The sequence below is a fragment of the Strongylocentrotus purpuratus genome, unplaced genomic scaffold (assembly GCF_000002235.5).
Source record: "Strongylocentrotus purpuratus isolate Spur 01 unplaced genomic scaffold, Spur_5.0 spur5_scaffold_19, whole genome shotgun sequence".
NCBI classification, from domain to species: Eukaryota; Metazoa; Echinodermata; class Echinoidea; order Camarodonta; family Strongylocentrotidae; genus Strongylocentrotus; species Strongylocentrotus purpuratus.
This window is the reverse complement of record NW_022145604.1, coordinates 29,342,427-29,364,606: the sequence shown is the minus strand read 5'-3', so window position 1 is coordinate 29,364,606 and position 22,180 is coordinate 29,342,427. Positions and strand designations below refer to the sequence as shown.

The 22,180-nt window shown below is 36.5% G+C and overlaps 1 protein-coding gene across 1 annotated transcript in view; it reads left to right on the top strand.

The window, feature by feature from the left end:
- LOC115926197 overlaps positions 1–21,964 on the top strand; it is a 32,898-nt gene extending 10,934 nt beyond the window's left edge. The window contains exons 2-4 of the mRNA XM_030990820.1: positions 2,829–2,989; positions 11,269–11,442; positions 21,161–21,964. Coding sequence (XP_030846680.1) covers positions 2,831–2,989; positions 11,269–11,442; positions 21,161–21,169 — 342 coding nt within the window. The 5' untranslated portion in view covers positions 2,829–2,830 and the 3' untranslated portion in view covers positions 21,170–21,964. The remainder of the gene's footprint in view (positions 1–2,828; positions 2,990–11,268; positions 11,443–21,160) is intronic.
- The last annotated feature ends 216 nt before the right edge of the window (positions 21,965–22,180 follow it).

Below are 22,180 nucleotides of genomic sequence, written 5' to 3'. Positions count from 1 at the left end.
CTCTCTCTCTCGCTGTCTTTTCGTCAGATGGCTTTTAGACAGAAATAAGGAACGGAACAAGTTAAGGCCTCTTTCTGTCGTTGTTTTTTGTTTTACCTGTCAGTAATTTTAGGCATGTATCACCCCCACCCAGAATTATATATATATATATATATATGTAAATAAATATATCACACAAATGGACGATTTTGTGTGACACAATTGAAATATATACATGTACACAATTATGTTCATATGTATATATTGCTACGCATTCGAATATTTTGACTGTATATTAATGATATTTTAACGTATTTTACTTGACATCAGTAATAAAAAAAATATTAAAAAATCTTCCTCTTTTTTAAATATTTTTTAACCACAGTTAACTGAAGAAAGAAAAAACCGTGTGAATTATATTGAAATAAAACCGCATGATGAGCAAAAAGAGACTTGGGATAGAAAAGAACTTACAGTTTGGATGTAAGAGAGGATGTAACAGTGCAATACTGGAGTAAATCGTGTTAAACCATAATTCGGGCATTATGTATTAAGCGCCTTTCAGGTATGACGCAGTATACTAAAGCATTTTTTCTTCAAACATAACTACTTTTTATTATTTTACTGACGTAGGTTTAATACGCGTCACAGTCATGTTTGTACCTTATAAATGAGAACTCAGGGAATACGCGTAGGACTTTTGGCCCCATTTCATAAAACTTGTCATCCGTGACAAATTACAGTTTTTGTTGATACGCTAGTGAAATCCTTGCTTCTAATTGGTTATCAGTAGATTTGTCACTGATTTTTGTCATTTGTCATCGAAAAAAGGCTTTGTGAAACGAGTCCCTAGTGTGCGCAGTTGCAATTCTCCTATAGATTTTGAAGGAAAAAAGGGCGCGATTTACCATATCTACCTGAATGAACCAGTAAAGTTCAAACTCCCAGCGTATCCCGCCTTGTATAGATTACTCAGAACATAATCTGTAAAGCTACCACAAAGTGCGACCACAAAGGAGAAAAGAGTCTTGTATTTCTAATCTGAATTCGATGTTTCGATGCCTCTCTGGCTTACATGAAGGTATTTATAGAGTTCCGGGATTGTCATGTCACGTACAGGTGGCGTAGCTACGGGGGGGGGGGGGCGTTGGGCAACCCCCTTTCCCCATTGCACGACTAAACAAAAAACTATATATACAAAAAGAGAAAAGGGAGAAACTAGAGGTGAAGGGAATGAAATAAACACAAGAAGACGACGAGTGGACGCCCTTCCACCCCACCCATTATTGATTTGCCTTGTAAATTTGTATTTCATCAACCATGTAAAATGGTGCCTCTATGTTATAACCAACACGGCTTCCGACTGAAACATTCGACTTTGACTGCAATCTGTATCTCTCACAGAAGACGTTTGTAAACATTTAGACAATGGGTATGTACAGGTAGTAGGTATTGTAACGCTTATATTAGAAAAAAGCGTTCGATTTTTGTTTCGTTTGAGATTTTGCTTAAAAAGCTATGATATTATCATTTTTATCAAAATTCAATAATGTTGGTTTCAAGATTATTTCCATGATAGGGATTACGTGTAATTTTACCATTCCTTTTCCCCACTATGTACTCAAAGTCCTTTTTAATATTCGACAAGTCCATTAATCAGGTTTAAAGCCTAGGAAATTTGTGGATTTCAAGTTGCGGCTTCAATAAAAGAAAAATTCAATTAAACAACATTCATTATCGAAGGTAGAGATATATATATATATATATATATATATATATATATATATATATATATATATGGTTATATTTCTTGTATTACTTTGTGCCTTATTATTCAGGGTAATCATATAAAACCAATCTCGATTTTGTTCGAATCCTAATTCAGTATAATTGAAGGAAATTGAATGGAAAGAAGCCATTAAAAAAAGCAATCTAGCTTAAAACATGTTAACCAACGAAAATGAATTGAGATTGTGAATTTCATGTAATTTTTTAAATTTTTGTTTGTATATTTGTCTTAAATTGTCGTATGTGATTGACTGTAGTGTAATTCTTTCCATTATCTGTATATATGTATGTTTCTTGCATATCACCTTAACATTTCGAATCTGGATAATAAATCAAATATTTGACTTGAAATTACTCTCCACATCTCTCTAAGTGCCATATCGATTGACTTTGGCGATCCTGCTGTTCCACAACCCTCGGCTCCTAGCCTTCTCTAATAGAACCACTCCCAGTTCTTTCACTCCTCTCTCTCTTCTGACAATTTCTGCAGACTGTCCATCCAAAGTATCCTCCTTCTTCACCTACTAATCCTTCCCACAGTTTTCCCTGTCAAAGCAAGATTCGCTAGGCCTTCTGTGTAATGTGGTCCATAAACTTTAACTTCCTAATCAACATCTCATGTATTATTTTCCTTTGCACTCCAGCTCTTCTAAGAAATTCATCATTACTAACTTCGTCAGTTTCTTAAAAACCACATTTTGCAATTTTCCGAACGCTTTTTAGTATCAAATAACTAGCATTACAAATAAATAATAATAATAATAATAACGTTTTATTTACCCAGGGTAGCCACTTCAGTTATGAAACTGTTCTTCCAGCGGGCCCTGCATAACATAATATGTTATTACTACCCTTCTCCAATCTAATGTGCTGAGCGCCTAGCTAGAAGGCAGAAGGTCCCATTGTTACAAGTCTTTGGTATCACTCGGCCGGGGTTCGAACCCATGACCTCCTGTTCATGAGGCGGGCGCTCTAACCACTGAGCCACCATGATTAATAAACTGATACATGATTTATTCTTTATCTTTTGCTCCCAATTTTCTTCTTTCCTATCTGGTTAGAAATGGAGCCCCATCAGTTGACCTTGACCGTTTTCATTCTAAGTCTCTCCGTTCTGATGGCTGTGACGTCAACGGGGGCTTTCCCTCAAGAGGTCAGAGGTGACCGTACAGGTCACATGATCGACGGTTTCAGTAACGACATTGACCTATTACCATTACAGGTAAGAATTGATAACATCCCCGTCACTATCGTCATCGCCGTCATCCTCATCGCCATCGTTACGAAGATGATGATGATGATGACGTGGAAGATAATGATGATGATGAGGATGATGATAAGGAGGAGGAGGAGGATAATGACAAGGACACACTGAAAAGTTTCTAAAAATACATGCTTATTCATTTTGTCACAGACCGAAAGATGCAAGATAGAATTAATTATAATTGTCTTGCCTTACTAAATGTCTGGAATTCATAGGGTAATAATAATACATAGAATAAGGATTGTTGAAAAGCTACCATGGCTGTTGAGGCGGAAGGGGGGCACAATGAAGGAGGAGGGAGGGAACTAAGACTGTTTACTTTGCTCTTAACATCGACTCCCCGGCCTCATGTGCTTCTTAAGACTGTTGCCTGTTGTGATTCCATTAAACGACGATGACATTTACTCAGCACTGCACAATGCGTCAAAAGATGATATTTTAGGCTTCTTGGATAGTGATGCAAACAAAGGGCGATGAATTCCGCATTGAATTACAGTGAGATGTTGATGTTATTTCACATTGTGAAGATAATAATCAGTATTGTCTACATATTTTAAATCAATGGTCAGTGTACTTTGCATTTAACTGAATTTGATACAAACTTGCAAAACACTGAATTTCATTATGCGATCGAATCGCCTTCCCGTTTTTGTTTCTAAAAGGTTAAGGAACTCTTAAAAGAGAGGAAATTATAAGAATGGCGCATTCAAGGGGAGGGGCGTACCCCTTTTGGGGAATCATCTCTACGGCGTTTGTACATCAAAAATTAGGTGTAATGGAAATAGGAAAAGAAAGGAAGAAAGGTAGAAAGGTCGAGAAGGTTGCGTGCAGATCAAAACAAATTGAAGAGTGAGGTGAGTAGTTCTAAGAAGGAACTAGTTGTATTCCTCTACAAATTATTTGTGAAAGAAAATACTTAATTTGAAAGCCACATCGTCGGGAAAGAAGGAAAATAATAGGATAAAGAAGTTGACAGACAGACTTGAAGATGCAATACCTTATCCCGATCTGGACATCAACCTGTGCGATCACCTCATAATTATAATTGGCTATTAATTTTAAACAGATTGAGATATGGCTTGCTAGAGAGTGACATCTGAATGGGGTTTATTTCGAGTCGGAGACAGCTCTAAATATCTAAATATCGAATCATTTTAATACTTGATAAACTCCTCTCAATTTGCAATTTGAGGTTTTTGCCAGATACTAAGTACTCTATTTTAGGGGTGGCTGTGCCCCGTCTATTTGCATTGTGGGTTGACGCTCAATCATTCAACGATATTATTTGCTGCGTGGGCATACAAATATGAATGATATACATGCAAATAGCGGAGATGAAAACAAGTCAGACTAGGAAGGAAGGAACCATTTTTAAAAGAAAGCAATTTCCTCCTATTTTTTAAACTAAGAACTTAACCCCACAAACGAATGATCAATGACTCTCTATAGCTGCTTCTCTTGACCCGATTTTACCCAGAAAACCTCATTCTACAGTGCGTCCCAGAAAAACGAAACCGAGAATTATCGATGTTTTATCATAACTTAAGAAGGCGAAAGACTTGATGCATGGCTGATCGTCAGTCAACGAAACGGAGGTACATCTTTTGTCAACTCTGTTTGTTGCTACGGCAGGCAGCCAGTGAAAACGAACTCGTTTAATCAAATCATGGAAATGCAAGCACTACTTTAAACAAACAGAACATTGTTATTCCTGGCTCATTTCTCCTGATTGAGGTGTCATATGAAAGGGCATAAATTGAACTTTCTAGCAATGTGATTTTCCCCTTGAAATTCAGCTGCCGCCCGCCAAATGACTTTTTCGTTTCCTCTCTTCAAATTGTTTTAATCACTCATGCGTGAGATGTGCATCATATGAGATGCATCAAATGAAAGAGGAGATATAAGCTTTAAACATATATGTCATTTATTAATTATGATTGTGATTAAGTTATGATGAATCATCGACAATTCTCGGTTTTGTTTTTTTCTGGGACGCACTGTATAACTCTTGGACTCGGTCGCTTTCACCTCTTTGCACATACAAAGTCAAGTATGTGGTAAAAGTGAAGTCACACAGTTATTTTTGCTTATGGTATAGGGTAGGATTGATTTGACAAAAATGGTTGAATGTTCTTATTCTTCACATAATTACTATTGTAAGAAAAAAAAATCCAATCGGAATTTTATAGATCTATGAAATAGTTGCTACCTATTACTTTTAGCCTCATTGTGCAGACCCCTTTCTTTTTTACACCTGGAAATGCCTGACACGACACCCGAGTGTCAACGGAAGTTTCAACCACATTTATTCGTTACTTTCCCCGAGCTTTCCCTTAAGGCAAATGGATTATATTTTATATTAGGTGTTTATTTAGCACCAAGAGCATGACCACAAAATGAAGATTTCGTTGTTTTTTTAAATAAATCTTTATATAGATAAAATCATGGATAACATTGTAGTACATAGATATTCATAACAAAGCACTTAATCACATGTTTAAATGAGATCAAATCAAATTATGTATCTCTATTTACTTGATAGCAGATATTAAATGAAGATCGTTTGGTGTCCCGAGTTGCTATTTCCCAATCGACCGTTAATACTGCAAGGTATTAAACTACAGAGATGTATCACCACTTTCCTACGTATGCGTTTTGCTAGGAGACACATTCTGTTTGGAAATAAATCGATATTTCCTGATATTAATTCGTTGAAATAATTATGATCATTTAATACGTTGCCCCAACATAATGCTTAAACCGGAATACTATACCTAGGTGTCCCGAGGATAAAAGAGCTAAGTATTAAATATCCACCAAGGAACAGACGGGATCACGGGAAGGCTGAGGGGGTGTCCCCCTTGTTTCAAGGTCAACTGATATGATTTGAGGTGGGGATATGCCCTCGTGATCAGAATAAACTGCCCCCGTCGCATTTGTTCAGGGGGTGTGCCCCCTCCCAAAGCACAATCTTCACTCATCCATGGCTCGATATTTTATCTCTTTATTGGATTCAAGTTGATGAATTTGGTATCATTGTTGGGGTTTATCATGTTGTATTACCGTGTATTTTTGTCAGAGATATTGATTTACCCGGGAAATATGGATATTCCACTATGTTCGCACGAAATCGTCTTAGTTTTAAACTTAAGGTGTGCGGAACCTCGAAGTTATAAACTATGATCCACTTACAACGACAAGGGTTCACACGGGATCGAAACAATTATTATTCAAAGTATAAGTACAAGCTGGCGTAATTAACCTCGAAGCAAATCATGTTCCTCCACATCGTGGTTTAATTTCGTGTTAACTATCGGTTTCCGTATTACCACGAGTGCGTCTACACGGTCCCTAAAAGTACAAGATAACTCAAACTAAACTTAATCTACGGCCTAAACTTAATGTTGCTGGATAGTCGCGTGAACCTGTAGCATCGAACCTACTTTGGAAGGAAAACGAGGGACAAATCAAGTATAGGACGAAGCTAGCATCATCATATTCTGTACAAGAAGGAGGCCCGTTTTGTTTTGCTCGTCAGATCTATTGGCACATTTATTATTACCCTTGGTAAATTTCCGATAACTATCATGCCATTTTCTTATGTGTTATTAGTTTTGTATTATTCTTTTGCATGTCAGATATTTTGCCAAATAATTGTGCCCTTGATTATAATCCTGTCGCTCAGCTCATGTGTAATACCCGTGTAAGGCATTTCAATTCCCAATTAATTTATGTTTTATTTGACCTCTAAACATGCAAAAAGAAAACCCATGGAAACAGTAATTCCACCTTGGTTGTGATGGTGATGAACCACTAGTGCTACGAAATTGTATCTACTTCATGAAGTTGAGTTCTGGTCATGCGATTGCATAGTGAAAGAAACAGTGTGGTATCGACCAGAAAAGGTTGATCATCTAGCATATAAGAATTTGTGTGTATTGCAAGGTTCTGGAATAATCAAAATGATAAGAAATTTGGCCAAGTCTTCGTAAAGTTGCAAGTACTGTACACAGAAAGATGTATATGGGACTACACGAACATGTGACATAAAAATCCGTCCCGATTGTTATGATGTTACATGCAATATTTAGAATATTAAGGCATTTGGAGAGCCATGCTTTCCAGGGAACATGTGTATCTGATGTTCTTCCGCACTCGCATAATACAATGATAACGCTCACACATTATTTTTCACCTCTTCTCCGAACTCAACCTTCTCTTTATCTGCCGGTTTTCGTAATCACTAGGGCGTCAACACGGTCCCTAAAAGTTGAAGATAACTTAGTAAACTGAATCTACCACCTAAACTTAAAGTTAATGTACATTCGCGTGAACCTAGTAGCATCGAACCTACTTTGGAAGGGAAACACGAGGCATCGCAATTATAGGACGAAGCCAGCTTTCTGAAAAAGTAGGAGGCCACTATTGTTTTGCGCGTCAGGTATGTTGGCATTAATTCCTGCCCTTTGGTAAATTATCATGCGATTTTCTTTTGTGTTTTTATTGTGTATCATTATTTTGCCTGTCAGATATTTTGCCCGATAATTATTTTGCCCTTCATCACATCTTGTCACTCAGCTACTCGTGTGAGGCATTGAATTCAAAATTAGTTGATGTTTCATTTGACCTCCAAACATGTAAAAAGAAACCCATTGTATGCATTCGAGATTAACCAATAAGAAATGCCCATGGAAACAGCAATTCCACCTTCAGTGTGCAATTCTAAAAGTTTCAAATCCACGATATTTTAAAATCTAGTATTGGTTGTGATGGTGATGAACCACTAGTGCTACTTCATCTCAGTGGAGTTAAACGAGTCACAATGACATTGGCTTGTCTATCTGCTCATGCGCAACACCGGGTCATGTGATAGGACAATGTTGGATGAAAAGTCAAGGATCGAGAGAGTTTGTACATTGATAGCCTCTCTCCCGAGATGGCTCTGAGATTAGATGAAGGCTTTTTGCATATTCTTCCTCTTGTCATAGTATTTGTTCTTCATTTGCCTTTATCTAGTGACAAGAGTGACTAGCCTCTGCCAATAACTATGCAAATGCGATAAGCTTCAAAGTCGTTGTCTTATCCTCGTATCCCTCACTTTCCTTCTTTCTCTCTCTCTCTCTTTTTATTTCTCTTTCTTTCTCTTTATCTCTTTCTCTCCACCTCTCTTTTTTTCTCTCCGTCTCCCCCTCAACTCTCTCTCTCTCTCTCTCTCTCTCACACACACACACGCACACGCACGCGCACACACGCACCGCACACACGCACCGCACACATACACACACTCACACTTTCGCTCAGATTCTCTCCCTTCTCTTTCTCTCTGTCTACCCTTCTCTCTTTCTCCTTCCCTCCCTCCATTAGTCACTCGCTATCACTGAAATGGACGTGTACATTTAGATTGCATATTCAAGTAAAGTGCACTTGATATTATGTTAAACATCACTCATCAAATTTAGATGAAGTAGATCCTAATTCAATAAAATATAGTTTGACCCAAGGTATAACCAATCAGCCCAAGATTGTCTTCTTCGTCTTCGTGGCCCTGATAAGGCATAGAATCAATGATACTCAATAAATCAAGGGAATTTCTTGTCCTAATAATTAACTTCTTACATTTTTCTAAATAATAATTATGTCTTTATTGCCACCAAAACTTGTGATTGGATTTCAAATACAAATACAAATACAAGTAGATATCAAACAATAGTTGAAATAATGTACACAAAGTCAAACAAATTATGTTGTGTCTGTTCTCTCTGTTCATCAAATTCGACATTAGTTAATTGCAGTTTAATTTGAATTATACATTGTATAATATATCGTCTCCAAGTATCCCCCGTCTTGATTTTGTCTCATTCCTTTCCCCTTTTTTGTGTTCATAATTTTGGCAATTAAAAATCCCTTCCTGCCAATTTCTATTCATTATTCATCCCAAAAGGTCTAACAGTCCTCAAATAAGGCTGACTAATTGCAACAGAATCCGGTCTGGTTTAATTAACGTCATAATTTTTATGCTACCATATATTTTATAATTTTTGACCGAGATTGGGTTTGCGTTCTTCAACGTATTTATAAGCTAATCGAAAAGTAATTGGTAATGAGACTGTCAGTCATGACTCCCGACTGCCGGGATTTTTAAATTCGGACATAACTCTTTATTCCCTTGTCAAATAAATATATCTTTATAATTGACTGCTTTGACATTTTACAGATTAAACTTTCGGCACTATTACAGAAATTAAAGATGCATCTTGGTTACGAAATGCATAAGATTTAGTAAATTTGAGCCGAATATTGCTGCAAGGATTGCCTCATTAATCACAAAGGTATTATCACGTTGCTTATACAGAACCAAAAGTTCACGTGGTTCAGGCGTGGTGTAATAGTTGGACATGCCTAATAGGGAGCATTTGTTGATGGTGAATGGTATGTTCATATGGACTTTTAGATTGAGTGGACGAGAACGACGTGAACGTCCACTAATCATGCGTGTCTATAACAAGCCGTCCCCCTAACATTTATTCCTTTTTCTTGATATCAAAAATTACCATCGCTTTACAACAGAAAATCTTTTCTCGATATCAAGAATCCAATTCTTGATATCAAGAAATAGGAATAAATGTTAAAACGGCTTGCCATGGACACGCATGATCAGTGGACGTTCACGCCGTTCTCGTCCACTCATTCAAAATCCCCTTTTATGTAGAGGAGTCGTGGTATATTTTTTTCATAAGTTTTCCCTGATTTTCAATAAATTCAGGTATTACCCTGACAACAGCCACTGTTATACACAACTATAACCTCGTATAACTCAGACCGTGGATGCATTCAAACATGTAGCTTGAAAAAAAGACACTTTTATTTGTCATCTCATGCTGATATTATGTTCTCTAGTTTACATTTCTTTTTTGTAATGTTTATATTAATTCACCGTTACCATGACAATGCCTCTGCCATTTTCACTCCAAACCAATTAATTGTATTGATCCAGAGGCAGATTATGATAGCCAAGTATTCTTGGAAGAGAACATATTCGATTATCATGTGGAATGTGTGCGGGTTTTTTTATACAAAAATACTCTTAAAGGGATCCGGTAACTTTGTCTTAGATTCTGAAACAAAATTCTGGATTTACTTCATGCTGCAGTGATAATTATAAACCTTTAGGTCAGTCAGGAACCCCATGACTTTTACAAGCCAATCGCCTGTCTGATTACCAAGATATTTATGATTGGAATTACAAATTTTGAAAACCGTTTGCCAAACGGTTTTCATAACACTACAGTCTATTTGGGAAAACGAGTATGGTAAAACCGGTCACTCAAAGATTTGTTACTTTTTTTAGGCACTTCTTGATCATTTTGAAGCGCAAATTTGTTAGGGCTTCAATATTACACCGTATCACAGACAATGATAACACGTAGGGTCATGCATCTCAGATCTAACATTGTTAAACGATCCCTTAAGTTATTATACCTAGTTTTTCATGTTTTTTATTGCTTGCAGCGAGGAGCCATTGCGGTCCTTCAACTCGGTGATTGCTGTAGCAACCATCTCGGCAGCCGGTGGGTGGGTGGGCGGCCGGCTTCTTAGTAGTCACCTTCTTAGAGCGACTATTCTGTCATGCTTTTCCAAACCATCCTGACCGGTATCTTAAAAGATCTCAACTAGATTGAATACAAATCTTTCAATTTTGACATTAGTTTTGTATTTTAGTTCGTTTATATACAGAAAAACTTTATTTTATCTCAACATACACATATCTATCTTGTCATTGCCATAGAAACGACAATGTTCTGGTATAAATTTGACTTAAAAGGATCAAGAACAGGTTGGTAATCTAACTTTTGCATACATTGGAGTGTTATGTGGTTTCAATTTGAATCCCCATCATCCCCATTTAATCCCCATTTTTAATTTTTTGTTTCTGAATTACAGGCATTACCATGGCAACTGTCATTCAAGCATTACCTTGATATGGAAAGAATGAGATTTGTATTACTATGAAATGAGTTGGTGGAAATACATGTGTTAAGCACCCCCACAATAAGGGAAATAACACATAATATCAGATTCTACAGAATTGTTTTAATAATTTCAACTTGCCATGTTCTAGGAATTTGTTTATTTCTCCACAATGTTTCAAGAATTCTACATTCGTCTCCACATGCTTTTTGTTGTATTCACAGCATTTTTATCATAGTTTTCTTAATATTTCTATGTTTTCTTTTCAGGAGACAGCTCTTATACGATTGCTCTCGAACTTACAGTCCTCCTCCTCAGAGTATGCATCGGGGGAAGATGAGACCTACCCAATGGTTGCATCCAAGAGGAGCAGATCGGGTAGAAAGCTAAGGTTTTGCATGGATGTCATCCGAAACACGTGGCGACTATGCAGAAACACCAGGGTAAGTTAGTTAAAGGTAAAGACCATTTCTGGAAACGCCCTTAAAAAAAATGAATGGAAGCTCTTATTACCAATCATGTGAAAGAATATGTTTTGAATCTTAAAGGGATTAGTATATTTGCCTCAGTTTTTAAAGGAAAATCTTGGATTTAGCTCATGCTGCAATCATGATTATAAACCTTTAGGTTAGTCAGGTATTCCATGACTTTTACAAGGCCGATCGCCTGTCTAATTATCAAGATATTTATGATTGGAATTGGAAATGTCAAAAACGGTTTTCCCAACGATTTCCATAACACTACAGTCTATTTGGGAAAATTAGTATGGTAAAACCGGTCACTCAAAGATTTTAACTTTTTTGATGCACTTCATGACCATTTTGAAGCGTATTTTTGTTAGGACTTCAATATTACACCATATCACAGACACTGATAAAACGTAGGGCCGCGCATCTCAGATTTGTAAAACTGGAAACATCGTTAAACAGTGCCTTTAACCAGTGAAAGTTGAGTGACTCCTAAAAGTAGGAGGATGGGTGGGAGTCGCGGTGGCGGTGGGAGAGGAACGAGCGTTAAATTATGTGACCGAATTAAATATTACATAACCTTCAACGGCAAAGGATCGGTAGGTTGGAAGTCGGTTTGGTGGTGTGACTGAGCTTAAATAACCCATTTGCACAAACGAGATGAACAACAAACAGAACTACTATTTGGGGGGGGGGTAATACCGTACCCCGAATAGTCAAGAGTCGGTCGGTCTGGCGGTGTACATTTAAAAATGTAGATGTGTCCCTATCGTGGGGAAAAAATATCCCAAAATAGGCAAATGTGGTATTTTCACGACAGAGAGTATTTATTTCATAGTTATTAAAATTACACACCATATCCTTGGAATTAATAAAAACATGTCTGCTTTAGAAAGTACCCTGTGATAAATAAAAATGGTAAGGACGGCATCGTGCTCGTTCTTGAACAAGTTAGTCTTTTCTCTGTTAGCATCTTGAGTTACGAAACATACAAACACACACACACACATAATCAAATTTACAAAGGGTATGAAGAATTTAGTTCCTAATTGTATCTGTTCATCCACAGCCATCTACTTCCATTACATGCATATCATACAAATACTTACGCGGGGAGGTTTGTACTTAGAATTTAACGACTTTTGCTGGCAAGTTTTTACATTTATGATAGAATTTCATAATCAAGCTAATCAACCTTTTCAACAAATACTCCTTGGAAAAAGAATGTACGATTATTACAAAAACATTTGTATCATTGATACTTTTAGTTCCTTTGCAAAAGTAAATATTTAATTCTAAACTTTGCATACGTGACCATAATTTATGATTGGTTTATTTTCCATAAATGCTAAGAAAGCATGACTCTTGTAATAAACAGCCAGGGGACGGACGGCTATAAGTCCCCTCCGAGGGCCATGGTTAACTAGCAAATCCACTTGGTTTTGAACCCGGGTCCTTCCAGTTACTTAGACCACTGGTCATCAGGTGAGCCATCCTCCCACCTGCAATACAAGGTGTAGAGGGGTTGTGGTTGAGTGGATACGTCGCCGGACTGTCGATCACAAAGTCCGCGGTTCGATTCCCGCCGCCGCACTAATGTCCTTTGGCAAGACATTATCAACATTTGCCACACTCCACCCAGGTGAAGTAAATGGGTACCTGGTAGGAATTTATTCCTTGAAACGCAGCGCATGTAACAGCTGCACTGCTAAAGCAATGGTAATTATGCTGCATTATTGTAGAGCGCGCTTAGAGACTTCTGATAAAGGAAGTGTTAGGCGCTATATAAGCAAGGATAATTATTATTATTACAAAAAAACAACCATGGTCAATTAATCACCTGCTGGAGAAAGTCAGTATGGAGTCTATTCCCTTCATCACCTAAAGCTAATCAAGTCTTATGTCTTATCCAGTAATACTAGTTGTCCATTATCGTCATCATGGCCACTTTGTACAGTTGTACTAGTATTCAGTGATTGGCCCGGAGGTTTGAATTTTGAAATCAATCAAGGCCAGAGAGCACAAACGATCATCGATAACACAAAGTTGGACTTTAAAAAAATTCCTTGAACTTCTACGTTCAATCGTTTCCTTCACCGGCCATCAGCGAAACGCGTGATGCATAAAGGTCATTATTATATGGGGCATGGCGAATCTTGAAGTGATAAAGTAAGAGCAAACAAGCTAGCGACGAGCAGACAACTACATTCCGTTTGTAGATCATTAGCAATCGAGAGTCCAAACTAGCACTCTACGCTGATTTATTGCAAAACGATAAACGAAACTATACATTTCCGGATACATTCACATAGGGCTTTAAGTTGCTGTAGAAATACGTGATTTCAACATTCCTTTTTGAGGAAAGGACATATCATGATATAGAGACCATTTTATAAATGCGTAATTTTCGACAATTCATACATAAAAACCAATCCTATTGATGAAAGATATCTCTCACGGATCCTTAAGTACGGGGTTTAGGTACAAACAATCATAGTAGATGGAGGGGGGGGGGGGGGGGTACAACGCCGGGTACAACGGGCCTAAAACCTCTTTACCAAACCTCGCATTAAGTAGATCTACGCCAAAGAAGAATATACCCCTTATTTTGTAATCTCGCCCCTTAAAAAAAAACTACACCCAAATGAAACTCATTCGATCACGTGTTTGCTTGATCAGAGATTTTTTTCTCGGAATTTTCCATTTTTTTATCAAACAATATACTGGGTCCGCCCCTGGCCCTAAACTCGTTAGCGGTGAACAATATTAAAACGGAATTGGGTCAGCAAACGGAAGGAACAACCCTGAGGGGCTAAATCTTTCAACAAATATGAACTGGGTGCAGGTGCAGTTGTAACTTTTTTTTCAAAAGTCAATGGTCAATGTTTCCTATTTTCTGTTGATATTCTTACGTTTTCATTTTTTTCTACTCTGCTCTCTATTCTATCTCAATTCTTTCTTGCCCCACATGCTAATTGTCCCTTTCACAATCCGATAGGTTACCACCTATACAAAAGATATATCACAGATTTACGGAGAAGAAATCGAAGATAATCATAATAATTACATTTACCATGCATGAAATGTCTTAAATGTTTGTGTACTCTGGCTTTGGTCAACCTTAAATCTACACGCTTTCAAACAATTCTACTTTGGTCTTCAACTTTATATGTTTCCCATTGCTATATCTCACGATCCAAAGTCTACTTCTCCTACAATAAATAATGATGATAGAAATGAGAATGATCAAATAGTTGAAACTTTTTGTAAGTATTACATTTTATTACGAAGATTTATAAAGTATGTAAGGGCGCTGCACTGGAAGCGTTTGGTTTTACATTGGTATTGTATTAACTTTGATTGAAATCTTAGAGGATAAGCGCTTTGTTGTATAAGAGGTAAACATTCTTTAAATTGTGGGTGTTTGGCAAGTCTATACATAAGTGCTCAGGTCTTGCTTTTAGTAAAAGTAGATTGCACGTTTCCAATGCTGCTTTATTACTTTCATACTGACGTCCTAAATTGATTTTGCAAGCTCGTTTCTGAATACGTTCTAAAGTAGATAAATGGGTCTTTATTAAATTACCATTGTAAATCGGTACCCCATAATCTAAGATCGAACGAATGTTTCCTTAATATATCAGTAAAAGGTCTTCTAGAAGCATTCCGTACTTCTAAGGCAACGAAACATAAACAACTTCCTATTGCACCTTTTTATGAAATCGGATACATGGCTATTCCATTTTAGTTTTTATTGTGAAATTGTTCACCGGACATTGGCTTGATGAACATAGATTAATTATTTTTCGCCATTGAAAATATAATTTTGTTCTACCTTATTTCTTATATTAATATTATAACCGTAGAAAAACGCTTGGACGGATTCAATGTCATATTATTCTCAACGAACCATAGGTATAGATCAGAGAGTGCATTTCGTAGTTTAGACTGAGATGTTACTTTTCGGCTTTCTACAATCGTTAAGTCGTCAACATATTTGTAAAATCGTAAGTTAACATCATGACAGGCATCATTGATCATTACATTAAATAGAATCGGACCAAGATTGGTACATTGCGGAACACCAGCATTGATTGTTTTCATATTAGATAACTGACCAAAATATTTTAAACTCGGTATCCATGATATTACACATGTCCTCACTTGCAGATGATTCAATTTGTTGTACCATTTTATGGTCGATGTGATCAAACGCCTTAGAAAAATGGCAAGTATGAAAGTGGATAAAGATTTAGGTTACTCCGCGTTGGCATATATTTGATGAAGAGGTAGCACGGTATCACATAGTTGTTAGTGCTTAAAAGCCAGGCCAATTTCCATACTGATTGGGATTAAACGCATGGTAATATCTTCCATTGACCATTTACATAATACAAAATTCAGCGAGTTTTGCAAAGTAAGAAGTAAGTGAAATAGGGCGTAGTTTTATTTGAGGATTAAGAAAGGTTTCACTGACCAATTTCTCTCCCTTCCAGCTTATATTCTATATCACTCAAGGCTTCCACAATGATTATTTGTCATTATTTTCCTTTAAACCTCGACTAAAGTTAAATCTCAAAAATATTTATGATTTCGAATGATTACTTTGATTAGATTGGCTAATATCTTCCATGTAACCTCGATTCGTTCCCTGTTTAAAGATTATACACGGCGTCTAAAATTATGGAAATTATTTGCTGAAACGGGGTGGAATTAATCTACGATGTTATGCGGTAGTTTCGCCTACACCTACACAATTTCTGGCGGTTATCAGAACTCGAAGGTTTTCCTCGAGTGTTTAATTGGCCCTTCATTAATCATGGGCGGTCACGTAAGCGAGTAATTACTCCAAAGATTGTGACGTATTCATTTTAAATGATAGTTTCAAATTGTCATGGGCACTGCTGGGGATGGCTCTCGTGAGGATGCCGTCATTATGTTCCAGAAGCCATACGTTCTTGATAGAGCATTGTGCCATAGGCCATTCAGTATAAAGGTTATTCGTTAGCTGTTTTATTTTGAAGGCATCGTTTAACAATGTTAAATCTGAAATACATTGGAAAATAATACATGTAACATTGAATGAATTGAATTGAATTTTCCCCTGTTCATATAAGCCATGTTGGTATGTTATATATGCCGAGTTTCACATTGTTTAGACAGATAACACTCAGGGCATTATGCATCCATTTAAAAATAATAGTAATTATATTTTTTGGACTGATGAGTAAACAATGAATTGATTTGTAAAAAAATATTAAAAATTGATGAATAAAAAAGCCCGGACAGCATGTCATTAACTGATGCTTGTAGATCAAAATGAATTTTAATTTCTGATTCAAAGCTGTCATTTTTATGTTAAGGGGTCAAATAAATATCTCTGCTCTAGTTCATTTTAAATCTCTTGGGTTTTTGTCGATATTTTTTCTTTTTCTTTCTATTTTCACTTTTGAGGAAGTGGTTGTATTGGTTGATCTTCAGAGTTTCAGACTTTACAAATAATTGATATTATTGTAATTACAAATTATCATCAGAACTGAAAGTAACCATGTTATCCTGATCGATACTTTCGGGTTTTGTCCTTATTGTTTTAATACATATTTGGATCGTGTTCATTGTTTCATTACCAATTTAACCACGAGTCATCGAAAATAATATTATCTTTCAAATACAGATTGCATTTCTCAACTCTTTTCATCATGATTGGCTTCTTGTTGACATGACAAGGACGATATCATGATTAGATGTCGGGATGTAAAGTCACGTTACCATAAGTTCTTCGTGACCGGCATGTCACATGTCCGCATGCTTATTCACGATTTGGTGTCCGTTTCAAATTTTGAAGTGTGATTTTCGACACGTTGACTCTCTTCTTGATTGAAATTCACTTGTCTCCCTCAATTGTGCTTATCGTCTTGAACGAATAATTCAATTAAGTCCAGATATTGGGCAAGGAAATAGTGACACAGAATAACGCGAATAAGGGACAGACAATCAAACGGTTGAATCAATTTGCCCATAAATATAAGAGAAGAAAAAACAAGATCATCATTTCCTCAAAATCTCAGAATTAAACTCCTAAGTAGAGATGAATCATAAGGATCAAATAATATGATATTAAGACATAATAAATATTAATATGACTTTGCATAAAGTTTTAGAAACTCGAAGGACCAATCCCGACTAGCACTCGTGCTAACTTTTGGTTCTCCCTTTAACAACATTTTACATTTTTAAGTTTAAAAATATCCTTTATTTGAATCACTTATACGTTCTTGGAACTCTGTGAATTTCAATTCCAGCCACAAATATCTACGTATAATATTTAGTTAAAGCTAATTCACAGGTTTGATATGACATGGTATATGTTTAACTTAATTTGTACATGATGGTTCAACTATGGATATTTTCTTTTTCTTTGTAACCCATGTACATGGATATGTATACGACATGTCATTTTTGTTACCCACTTGAATACATTTTGTAACATTGTGTTATGTTGTTGTTAATAAATTCAAATTAAATTCAATCAAATATGTAGATATCGCAGCGTAGCATGGCATGGCAGCAATAAAGAGCCAGCAAAGAATAAACGGTTCCCTCCCCCCCCCCCCAAAAAAAAAAAAAATATTATACCAAAAATAAATTTGATCGCATCGGTCAATTTTTAACGATATTCAATAAATAAAAAAAAAAATATATATATATATATATATATATAGTTCCGTACTCCTCATCATTGTAGGCTTGTGCAACGTATAATATTTCGCATGATTTTGAAGGATTGTGTATAGTTTCACAGGAAATCTCGGGATAATTTGTTTTAAAGTGCTAATATGTCTTCTTTATCCAAGGAAGCCTCATCAGTACTAATGCTTTTCTTCCTGAGGGCCCTGTACTCGTTATTATTATTACTTTCCCGGCTTTAGCCGAGCTACCATGAGAAGGTGCTCAAGCATTCAAATAATTTCTTACTACGGGGTAACCATTTCCGGATATTGATAATCAGAAGACTTGTGAAGATCAAAATGAAAAGAAGATGACAACTTGTATAGCCTGATGAACAGTTGAATGAACCAAAACATCACGATTTTTGACAGATCTTGACCACTCCGTTGAGAGGTATGACCATGAATAAGATATTAGGCCGTAGGATGTCCGCTATCAATATTATCATCTCGAGAAAAATAAGTCATGAGATATACATGGATTTGGAACCATCTGGACTTATTTTGAAGAAGTTCAGATTGGCACCTTATAATAATAATATAATAATAGCTAGTTCTGTTATAGCGCTTTTCAAGACCGAAGGCCCTCTCAAAGCGCTTTACAGATATATATCATCGTATACAGAGTTTTAAAAAGGAGGATGCTTGAGCCAGACACCAGCAGCGTGCTCTGCCCCCCCCCCCTCTCCTACCCCACACACACATACACCGCCACCACTACCACACATCTTGTCAGACCTCATATAAATCCAAGAGCATTTCTCTCTTTCTGTCTATTTTTCTGTTTTCCCACTATCTGTGTCGTCTATCGGCCTCTGTCTCAGTATATCTGCCTTTCTCTCTCTTTCTCTCTCTCTCTCTCTCTCTCTCCAACCCCTCCCGTCCCTCCCCTTCTCTCCTTTCTCTCTCTCTCTCTCTCTCTCTCTCTCTCTCTCCCCCCCCTCCCGCCCCGCGCCCCTCCTTTAGCTGATCAACATGATCAGGGGATACTCAATCGACTGCTTGGGTTATCGTTCAAAACTTTTTAGAGACTCATTTTCATGGAATTATGGTAGCAAACTTCGCATTTCAGGCACTCCCCTTCGAAGGTCAAGCAGCTTCAACACACACACACACACACACACACACACACACACACACGTCAGATACTCTATTTTTATGTTCCACTCTCTCAAACACTGTCCATTATCTGACATTTGGCGAGCAATATTCGTAAGAAGATATATTAAAAATGCCAAATATAGTTTGGTAATGGGTGGATTAGAAATTGGATATTCTAATTATTGCTTCAAAAACACGTATTCACTAGCCTGAGGAACCCCGCCCTATCATTGACGTACGTGTCAATTTGGTTACATGCCTGGAGAGAAAAATGCATTTAAGAAAATGAAAAATTATTAAGGGGGGTGTCCATCGACCCCTAGTCTCATATTGGAGACAGGGCGACTCAGGGCCTTGGGGTATACTACTATCTGGTTACAATGCATTGGTTATTCATTTGTTGAAATATTACACCATCTTAAATGTTGTACTTTCATTTTATAAACAGAACATGCTAAAGGATTTGCCTCGCGGCGAAATAATTATGCTCGTCTGATCATTACGCTAGTTCTGTTTCGGACAGCAATCTCACTAAAAGATTATGCGTTATTTAATACCACTTATCGGATTTTGTTATTTCATATTACAAAGATGTCATGAATCTGAATCTTTCGTTTGCCCCCAGCCTTGTATAATGGAGTGTGGTAAACAAATATGAGACAATAATTATTGTAGATGGATGTTTTTGTTATATCAAAGGAAAAACAATATACGTTAACTAATTTCGAGGGATGGCTTGTCCTCGTATCAAAGGGGACGAGTCCGAGGTCCCGTTAAATCATCCTCCTGTTTAATAAAACTTAAATTAATTTAACTATTAATATTTTTTAAAAACTCCAACACAAAACAACAACAAAATAATAATAATAATGATAATGAAGAAATTTAAATAATCGATTACTATTATAAGCTATTAGCAACTGAAATAGTTTCATTTCTTTGGATGTTGGCATTATATCCATTATATAAAATAATGAGACAGTTTATATTTATGATAAGTTTTACGAAACAGGGTCTGCATATTTAAAAGCATGATAATAGTAAAATAATTATGACAATTAATCTGTTCATAAATTAAAAAAGTGCATGTTTGCTTTTATACTTTCCTGTCGTTTTCAACAAATTAAGAGTTATCACAATATGGTATGAAACTTGACAATGTTGGGGGAGAGAGAGAGGGAGGGAGACAGAGAGAGAAAAAAAGAGAGAAAGAGAGAGAGAGAGAGAGATGATGATTTTAATGCGAAAGTATCCCAGCCCAATACATGATAGACAATTTTTTTTAAAAGTATAAGTTTAATGGATTTACAAACTTTATCTTCTGTCGCTCAACATTTTTCTTGTTCATCAGGATTTATTTATTCTGAGTCCTCTGACAATTAAACTTGCGAAAATAAATGATTATTCGATTTAAAGTCCCACTATACTACGTATAGCTCCTTGTGCCCTTTATATAACAAACAATGCATAATCGGTGACCATTGGTCCCCGTGATCCTCTTTTTCTTATGTTATTGAGAGCCAATTTGATGAGATAACAACCTGTCCAGTGACCTCGCAGGGAGATCTAATCCCTCCTGTACACTAGTACTGATGGGATTTAAGCATTCTTCATCCATCACTGTTATTAAATGTATAATGTATAATGTATAATTGTATTTATGTATTCGGGCGTACGTACTCACTACAAGCTATGCTTTTCGGGTTTCGCGCCTTCTTCCTTGTAATACAAGTTCTTTAATTATATTTATGTTCCTACTTATAAATTGTATTGTTTGGAAGAAAATAAATGTTCGTTTGAATTGAATTGAAATCATTGATAATCATGATTAATTGTGTTTTATCTTGTCCTTCGTATCTTTACAGAGCAACTGACGGATCCTTGCCGGCTGACGTCCACATGACAGTCATATTTCCTTCGTTAAACAGACAGGATGTTTTTGTTTTTGTTTTTTGGTCTTTCATATTACTTCGGACATGGAACACTCCTTGATCACGTGACCATCACTTTACTACGTCACAGGCAAGACAAGTCACCACGACGGGATAAAGCAGACGACATTTCTCATGGCGATAAACAAATCATACGACACTCTGCTCAGGCAACAATAATTCATTCCCAAGCGGTTAAGTTCGAACAATAATTTGTAATCCTACCTTAATACCATGCAAATCCTTCAAAACTCTAATTCTATCCCTAAATTCCAGCCCTAAACCCAATCCTTTGAAGCAAATGTCGCCAGATTGTCGGATCACCGATAAATCTACGTTTATTGAAGTTGTATGTGAATGATCAATTTGGAACACCGGTAGCCAATCAGAATTTGTTATTTTTGTGCGGTTTCTGCTCATGTCAGTATTCTTGAAAATGAATTGCACGGTCAAAACTGAAAGGTTGAGTTAGACCCGCCTAACATCAAACACAAAACACCTTAAATCTCAAATGAAATTTGTAAACGAAAATCATGTCATCAATAATCTAATGTTATGATTGGCCTGGTTTTGATTGAACTCTTCGATGGCGCTCCATAAATCATTAAATAAAAAGCAGGTTTACCAAACAGAAAGTCTGTTTTTAATAGAATTGGTTTACCACTTTGAATGTTTATTTATTCTTGCTTGCGTGTAGATTTCGTACAACGGGAGGCCTTTGTCTTGTAGAAATACATGTATAATACCTGATTTTACCATGATCTAATGGTTCGCTATAAACGAATAGTTCATTTTATGTCTGGGCATCGATCACCAAGAATATAAATTTATTATGAAAACGCACCAGTTCTTCACAAACATTCTTTAAAGGTAAAGACCAGTTATGGTCATGCGATTGCATTGTGAAAGAAACGTTGTGGAATCGATCAGAAAAGGTCGATCATCTAACATCTA